Below are 9,614 nucleotides of genomic sequence, written 5' to 3'. Positions count from 1 at the left end.
CATTAAAATATGGTACACTGAGAGCGATATTATATGTAATAAATATCTTAAATTATTATTTAGAAGTTAGAACAAAATTTTCTTAATTTATTATTTCTAGTTGACCCATGCAGTTTAACGCCTTGTAAATATGAAGGGAAATGCATAAATCATGGCTTTAATTACTCCTGTCTATGTAAACCGGGATTTAGAGGTATCGACTGCTCCATTAGTAAGTGCAAATTATTATTTTAACTGTTAAAGCTCATTGTTTAAAATTAAAATTGGATCTTTTCGGTATGAACGGCAGTTTTTTCTAGCGGTGTCATATGAAATTGTCACCCATAATTATCACCCTAGTATCGATCTATTGCATTGCAATCTATTTTAGGGTTAGGGTTAGGGGTGGGGGGAAGGGTATCTTTTTTCTTCACAAATGTAAATAAACCCAATCTGTTTCTTAAACGAGGGGCATATTCATACGGCACAGAATGTTTTTTTTTACCTCAATAGACGTCAGTGATTGGTTAAAATTGCAGAAATTGAAGAAAAAAAACAACAAATATCTTACAAACCATAGAATTTTCTCAATAAAGCCAAGAGAAAAAGATGTTTTATAAACACATTCTACCAGTATACGAAGTTTAAATTTTTTTAGTTACCTAGAAATTATGTTAAAAACTGCCGTTCAAACCGAAAAGATCCTTAAAATCTAACATGAAAATTAAAACTAAATGCTCTAAAATTCATGTATGTAAACAATATTGGTTTTAAAGTAATTCTATAAAGCAAATGTATTCTAATGAATTATTTCGCTTGATCGACAAAATTAAGTCGAATATTCAGTTTATCTTTTTCTCGTTTTGGAAATAATGAGTATTTAATAAACGTTATAAAATGGCGCTTTTAAAGTAGATGAAAGTATTTTGGATTTAAGGGTCGCACTTAGAAATTTGTTCCTTCTGTATAACATACAAGGCATACAGTGTAATTTCCCATGTTCCACGCATCTGAGGCGTTCGTTTATGTCAAAGAAATTAACATGTATAATAAAACATTTTAGTTTTAATATATACAAGTACATATTACGTTTTGTGGAGGTGCGTGGCTTAGTGGTTAGGGTGTCAGCACCATGATCGTAAGATTGTGGTTTCGATTCCTGGACTGGACGACGCGTTGTGTTCTTGAGCAAAACAATTCATTTCACGTTGCTCCAGTCAACTCAGCTAGCAAAAATGAGTAACGCCATAGAAACCGGGAAACCGGTCCCATGAGCCTGACTAGGCTTTAAAAGGGCGCAATTATTTTTGCGGTCGGATGGACGGAGTTTCGATTCCCAGACCGGGTATTGTGTGTGTTTATTGAGCGAAAACACCTAAAAGCTCCACGAGGCTCCGGCAGAGGGTAGTGGTGACCCTTGTTGTACTCTTTCGCCACAACTTTCTCTCACTCTCTCTTCTTGTTTCTTGAGTAACGCTGCGATGGACTGGCGTCTCATCCAGCTGGGGGAAACACATACGCCACAGAAACCGGGAGACCGGGCCCATGAGACTGGTTAGGCTTGAAAAGGGCGAAAGGAAAGAAAACATGTTACGTTTTAATACATACGAGTACATGTTTATTCAGGACGATAGTAAAACAGCTGTAATAGTTTGCATGCCAACATTCGAAAGAAATTACTGTTAAATATCAATTTATTCACATAAGAACCAACGTTCTCATGGAGAATAGAATCCAAGAAAATTACGCTAAAAAGTTCCTGGCTTGAAGGATATTACGGAAAGCCTGATTGGAGGCCCAACTTTCAGATTTCTTTTACAGGGCTTAGAAAAACTGAAGGACTGCTGCAATAAGTGTGAATCTGACAGAGGAATATATTGAATAAAATCATAATTAACTGATCTTTCTCGTAAAAGCCAGCTTTTACAAAGACAATTCGAAGTTTTAAAATATTACTCTAACATTTAATGAATACAAATTTACATTTGTATTTTTATTATTGAGAGATACTCTTTACAGAAATGTAATCTATTACATTTCTGTTACATATTTTCATTAGTTATAATATTTTTTTCTCAAATCTTTTCAGCTTCAATAGAAATTAATACATATGATATTTATATCCTCTTTCTGGAATGACATTCTGATGCTGCACCATTCTCAATTATTTAACGAATATATTTTCATTGAGATATGGGGAATTACAACCGTGTTTCGTGGTCTGCTACCACAACAGCTCCTTTATAGGATCCAGTAGCTCACGACATCATCAGGAGGTGTCTTCAACTCTGGTGTTGGGTGCATGTCTTCTTTCTTCTTCTTTCTTGAGGTTCCCTGGCCTCTTCGACGTATCGTCAGCGAGTGTCAGCCGGTGATTGACTGACTTGTCAAATTTTTCCCTTCAAATACCTGCCGCTAGGCTCCAGCAGGCAGCCCCAGCAAGTTGTCACGTGACACTGTCTCACCTTAACTGACTAGTGAAGATGTAAAATGAGATGTAAATCTTATTCATAAGATATAAAATGTGTTCAACATTATTTTGTATTTTTAGTCGATCCTTGCAGCACAGATCCTTGTAAGAACGGAGGCTCATGTACAAAACAAGGAACAGATTTTGAATGCAAATGTATTCCTGGTTTTACAGGGGAAACCTGCGATGTTGGTAAGAGCTTTTAAAATGATACTGCAATAATTACATTGAAATTTACTAAAGACAATACAGACATGCACTCAACGTTCTCTGAGATTCAAATTCGGATCTTCTTTTTCATAGATTACATTCTGCTCTGAACAACATTTCATCTCTCCCCCTTTTTACTAATAGACTATGGCCCAGTAACGTCACTGAATGCCAACAAAATTCTTGTTCAGTTTGTAGCCTTACGATTACTACTCATCTACATTTAAGAATAAACAACGTGCTCGACTGATAGCAGGATTCAACAATATAGTGAAGTATAAATACCTCGGTACAGTGTTCTGTATACTAAATTTAAATACCATATGGTTCTCTCAAACGTAATAACAAGCTGAAATACTTCGATCAACCTAGATTATGCAGGAAATTGGTAGACAAAATCTCACTGCGTAGGAGCTCAAATTCGAATATCAACTGGCTCCAATAAAATTGGATGACTCCAATAAATTATTCGAAAATTTTGAACAATCTAGACAATGTAGATTAGAGTATAACAGATCTTCAAATCCTGGATTGAAATGTAACATGGATTAAATACTCTCATTTACTCTTTTACTTGTTTTAGTCATTTGACTGTGGCCATGCTGGAACACCGCCTTTCGTCGAGCAAATCGACCCAAGGACTTATTCTTTGTAAGCCTTGTACTTATTCTATCGGACTCTTTTCCCGAACCGCTAAGTTACGGGGAGGCAAACACACCAGCATCAGTTGTCAAGCAATGTTGGGGACAAACACACACACACACACACACATATATATATATATATATATATATATATAATATATATATATATATATATATATATATATATATACATATATACGACGGGCTTCTTTCAGTTTCCGTCTACCAATCCACTCACAAGGCTTTGGTCGACCGAGGCATAGAAGAAGACACCAGCCCAAGGTGCCACGCAGTGGGACTGAACACGGAACCATGTGATTGGTAAGCAAATTACTTACCACACAGCCACTCCTGCGCCTACTGAGAATACTTTTCTTAGAGATGAAACTAATAGACCGAAAAAGATCATATAATCATACGAATCTTATGTAATACACATTTCTCAGCATGGTTAAGAAGTTCGTCGAATTATCACATCAAGTTCTATCCTGCTACGTGGTATTTTGAACAAGTCTCTTTTACTACAGCATTTTGAGCAAGTATCCTTCACCAGTGGAGGCACAATGGCCCAGTGGTTAGGGCAGCGGACTTGCGGTTGTAGGATCGCGGTTTCAATTCCCAGACCGGGCGTTGTGAGTGTTTATTGAGCGAAAACACCTAAAGCTCCACGAGGCTCCGGCAGGAGGTGGTGGCGATCCCTGCTGTACTCTTTCGCCACAACTTTCTCTCACTCTTTCTTCTGTTTGTCTGCTCGCTTAGCCAGTGGGGTGGCATCATTTGGAGGCTAAAATAATGCGAAGCGCATTGTGACCAGCAATGTGTAGCAACATCTGATAGCCTGGTCGGTCACGGTGATCACGGTGATCCTTCACCACTGTTGTGTGTCCCTCGAAAAACTTCCAGTTGAAATGAGTAGACGGAAACTATGCACAAGATCTGAAGGCGGATGACATCTCCGTTTAAACGTATAGCCTTGCCATACTGTGATTCGCTAATGCTGCCTAAGAATTACATTAAGACTACATATATCCATGGAATATTCAACTATTTACATGATGATTCAATGAGCTGGTCGAAAACAAAATGCTCATCGTCGAAACCGACGAAATCTTATTTACGAAACTTTGTATATTTCAGTTGATCCTTGTAGCAGTAAACCATGTTTAAATGATGGGGTGTGCATAAATCAAGGAACTTCTTTCAAATGTATATGTAAGACAGCTTACAGTGGATATGTCTGTTCTGTGGGTAGGTTCCTAATTCATCCATGTTAATTATTACTAAATTTTATACTGTCAAGTTAATTGATATTTGTATGATATTCTAAACACAAATTCTCATTTTTATCGTAAACGATATGATCATCTTTATTCACGATGTCACATGTAAATTATGTGATCAATCTTATTTAAAGACACAAATCGTAAATATGTTCAGACTTTATTAAAGACGTCAATCGTAAATGATATGATAAGTCTTTATTAGGGACTATAATCCTAAATGATATGATGGGTCTTTATTTAAGACGCCAATCGTAAATACCCGTCATTATTAAAGACATCAATCGTAAATGATAAGATAAGTCTTTATTAGGGACTATAATCCTAAATGATATGATGCTTCTTTATTTAAGACGCCAATCGTAAATACCCGTCATTATTAAAGACATCAATCGTAAATGATAAGATAAGTCTTTATTAGGGACTATAATCCTAAATGATATGATGGGTCTTTATTTAAGACGCTAATCGTAAATACCAGTCATTATTAAAGACGTCAATCGTAGATGATATAAGTCTTTATCAGGGACTATAATCCTAAATGATATGATGGGTCTTTATTTAAGACGCCAATCGTAAATACCCGTCATTATTAAAGACATCAATCATAAATGATATAAACCTTTATTAGGGACTATAATCCTAAATGATATGATGGGTCTTTATTTAAGACGCCAATCGTAAACACCACTCATTATTAAAGACAACAATCGTAAATGTTACGACCAGTCTTTATTAACGACGTCAATTGTAAATGATATGATGAATGTTCATTAAGGATCTCAATCGTAAATGATACGATCAGTCTTTATTAACGACGTCAAATGTAAATGATATGATGAATGTTCATTAAGGAGCTCAATCGTAAATGATACGATCAATCTTTATTAACGACGTCAATTGTAAATGATATGATGAATGTTCATTAAGGATCTCAATCATAAATTATATAATTAGTCTTTATCAAAACCCTATCTTCAAAAGATTAGTCTTTATTAAAGACGCCAATCGTAAATCTTATGATATACTTTCAGTTGATCCATGCAGTAGCTCACCATGTCTTTATGGAGGCATATGTTCTAACCAAGGAACGGATTATATATGTCAGTGTCAGCTGGGATACACGGGAAACGATTGTTCTACAGGTATTTATTCAAAATTAATAACTAGCCTACCAACAGTTTGTACACATTTACTATTCTACGCAGATGGATGAATGGGTATCTAATAATCGATTGAGTAAACAAAGATGGATTTAGTATTAATCTTCATTTTGTACGACAATTGTTTCGACCCATCCTGCAACTGTCCTTTATGGGTGGGATGCTGTGCATCATATTGTGCTGCATCAATTTTGCATTGTATATATATATTTTTCTTCAGTCTTGCATGTCAGTAGAAATGTTAGTTTCTGATTCGATAACATCATTTCCACTTTTTTTCTTGCTCGGAATATAATCGTTATATCACTTTTCCTAACACCACAAGAGTGTAGCAAAATCAATCAATCAATAAATGCATAAATAAATGATATCTGACATATCTATTATATAAAATCGTTCTGTCTGTCTATGTGTGCGTCTTGTAGGATCTCGGGCATCCTCCATCCGAATACGCTCAAATTTGATATGTAGATACCGACTGTATCAGGGCGTGTATAAGTCTTGAAAATATTACAAACATCGATTCCAGGTGATAATGCGATCGATAAAGTCGTGGGAACGTGCATTTGTACGCGCAAGTACATCAGCTATTGTGATCGATACTACGCATACGCGAGAAAAATGCACGTGCAGTTTGAACAAAGAAAGCCGGCTGGCTTGAAATAATACCACAAAATGGGACGGTCGGACAAGTTGTTTTGAGAAAATTTGGTTTAAATGTTTGACAACTCAGCACCGTCTATTGGACGGGGGGCGTTTTGGTCGTTTATTAATATTTGGGTACATAAGAATTTCATGATAATTTTTTTCAGTTGATCCATGCAGCAGCAACCCTTGTCAAAATGGAGGTCTTTGTTCTAACGTAAATACAAGTTTTTCCTGTCAGTGTCAACCAGGGTACAGAGGAAATGATTGTTCGATAGGTATTTATATATTTACAGTTACTAAAATTTGCTTTTTCAAAAGTGATGCATCAATCTCTCTATGTAATCTAGCTCTCTGCCTGTCTATCAAAATGGATGAAGGTCCTTCACCAGCTATAGGCTCATATGGCTGGTTTCCCGGATTTTCTGGCAATTTTAGTTCCTCGCTAGACGAGGGACGGTTCCGTACTACGGAATTACTTATTTTTGTCAGCTGAATAGACTGAAAATATGTGAAATGAAGGGATTTGCTCAAGAACATAATGCATCGCCTGGTCCAGGAATCGAAACCTCAATCTTACGATCATGAGCACTACATCCTAACTATCAATCACGCCTACGCATGCACGCACATACACACATTTGTTATTTGGTTTTATTATGTCTTTACGTATAACGTTTTTGGATTTGGTTTGCAAGTTTCTTTATATGATTTCGTGTGTTGAAGCATATTCTGTTGTGTCTGGGGAGAGTCATTTTCTTATTGAAAAGGTTGCAAGACGCAACGAAAATTTTAGGAAAATAAAAGTAAGAAAAAAGTGGAAATTTTACCGGTGAGTGCGTTATGTTATAAGGCACAAAAAGAAAATGACTCTCCCCAGACACAACAGAATTTACGTATAACATTATCTGTCTATCGATGTCTGTCTGTCTATCTATCTGTCTTTCTAGGTATCTGTCTATCGGTCTGTGTATTTATCTATGTGTATACATTTAATCATGTATGTTTCTCAGCGTGTATGCTCGTGTGAGCACATATGATTGTATGTGTGTGCGTGTATGGCTCATTGTGCATCGGGTGTACTGCGTTATCTGAAAGTGTTTAAAGCCGAGCTAAACGCTTTAACGCTTGTAGGTTCCTTGCAGTACTGCATTCATATTCGGTGATTAATCTTGTCGTCTTAATCTAAATGTACCACAGAATTAACAAGTACCTTTTCAATATGTTGGGGCCTATCCACGAATCAAACTCTTCTAACATGTAGACATAATGGAAAGTAAAACTTTATCTTATAGTTCTTAATTGAAAGACAACTAGCAAAGAATATAATGTGTGTGTATGCATGACTCTCACTTACTCTCTCCCACTCTCTCTCTCTCTCCCTCTTTATCTCTGATTACATACAAATATATTTAAGAGTGCACATTTTGATGCTAGCCTGTTGAAGCGTCATTCAAGTGTGGAAAACCGAAAATGTTTCGTAACATTTCGCATGTATTTTTCCCGTACAATGGCGTTTAAAAAAAGGAGTGATAAAGAAATAACCGTAACTTACACTTCAGGAGAGATTTCAAATGAATTTTGTTAGAACGTTGTGTTGGCTTATTAAAAAATCTAATACAGTAATCTGTAGACTATCCTGGGTGTTACATTCCACCAAACACCAACCCCACCCGCGTTAGGTGAAAATCCGCGAAGCAGAAACAGTACTGTATATATTTTTTCCGTTATTTTTATAATTTAGATATATTTATTTTATTATAAATGTAAAACAACACTACAGAAGAATCGACGTAAGCTTAAATAATAAACCGCGATAAGTGAACCGTGATAGGTGAACTGCGATACGTGAACAGCAATAGGTGAACTGTGGTATGGCGAGGGATTACGGTATACTTTATATTATATTATGGTTACATAACGAAATACCACGTATCTACAAGTCATTAATTCCTACCGTAGTCCTGAGACCTGCAAGCCGATTACGGATAATGGTCTAAAGAGACAACCCCTTACGCTTAACTCTTCTCCTTTGTCCCTGTATACAACAACTAGCCATAAGGTCTTTTCCTCTTCCACTTCGAAGAGAGGTTATAGGACACTGGCCATTAGGACCCCGTAATTCAATGTCTTTTAATTTTGTATATTAAACTCATATTAAAACTACATTTCATATTCAATTTTTTGTTTGTAGTTGATCCATGCTCTAGTATCCCATGTTTGAACGGTGGAACATGCGTCAATAAAGAATCAACATATATGTGCCAATGCCTAGCAGGGTCAAAGGAAGAGAATGTTCGATCGGTACGAGAAATTTGTCTAAAATATAAAAAATTTATAGAATTATTAATGTAATAATATCACCATCGAGGTAATACAATTCTACCCTGTGCATATATTTTATCGTTCAACTTCTACTTGCTTTAATCAAAGGGCTGCGTCCTAGGGTATCGCAGAACAAATTAACCTTAGTGTTTTTGTTCTTTGTTGTTTTTTTTTTTGCTTTATTTTAAATTCTCGTACTTATACTTTCTGCCTCTTTGCAGAAGCGCTAAGTTACATGAGCGTAAATTAACTGATACCGGTCGTCAAGTACTGGGCATTGTCAAACAGACGCTCAAACACACACACACTGTCATACACACACATATATATATATGTATATATATATATATATATATATATATATATATATATATATATATATATATATATATATAATATACACATATATAAATGACAGGCATCCATACAGTTGCAATTTACCAAATTCCTTCACACGGCATTGATTGTCCCAGGACTATAGTAGACACACTTGTCGAAGGTGCTGTGCAGAGGGAACCTGAAACCACGTGGTTGCGAAGCAGCTTTTCAACCACAAAGTCATTCCTGCCCCTCTAAGTGACGAACGAATATTTATATCAAACTCTAAAATAATTTAAAATAAATCAAATATACATAGTTTATTCTGCTATAAATTTCCATATTACATATTTAATAATATTCTTTTCTACTCTAGACACAAGGCCCGAAATTTTGGGGCGGGGGGCCAGGCGATTAGACCGACGCCAGTATGCAACTGGTACTTTATTTATCGAGCCCGAAAGAAAGAAAGGCAAAGTCGACCTCGGCTGAATTTGAACTCAGAACATAATGTATTTTGCCCGTCGTGCTAACGTTTCTGCCAGCTCGCCACCTTACTTATTTAATAATAATATTAAAT

At 36.0% G+C, this 9,614-nt stretch overlaps 1 protein-coding gene across 1 annotated transcript in view; it reads left to right on the top strand.

Annotated features, from left to right (window-relative positions):
* LOC115209196 (neurogenic locus notch homolog protein 1) overlaps positions 1 to 9,614 on the top strand; it is a 109,250-nt gene that overhangs the window by 20,823 nt on the left and 78,813 nt on the right. The window contains 5 exon segments of the mRNA XM_036501643.1: positions 101 to 211; positions 2,531 to 2,641; positions 4,441 to 4,551; positions 5,618 to 5,728; positions 6,559 to 6,669. Coding sequence (XP_036357536.1) covers positions 101 to 211; positions 2,531 to 2,641; positions 4,441 to 4,551; positions 5,618 to 5,728; positions 6,559 to 6,669 — 555 coding nt within the window.

Source organism: Octopus sinensis, linkage group LG3 (assembly GCF_006345805.1).
Source record: "Octopus sinensis linkage group LG3, ASM634580v1, whole genome shotgun sequence".
Classification (NCBI taxonomy): Eukaryota; Metazoa; Mollusca; class Cephalopoda; order Octopoda; family Octopodidae; genus Octopus; species Octopus sinensis.
The sequence above is the reverse complement of the archived record's forward strand: the minus strand, read 5'-3'. Positions and strand labels throughout refer to the sequence as shown.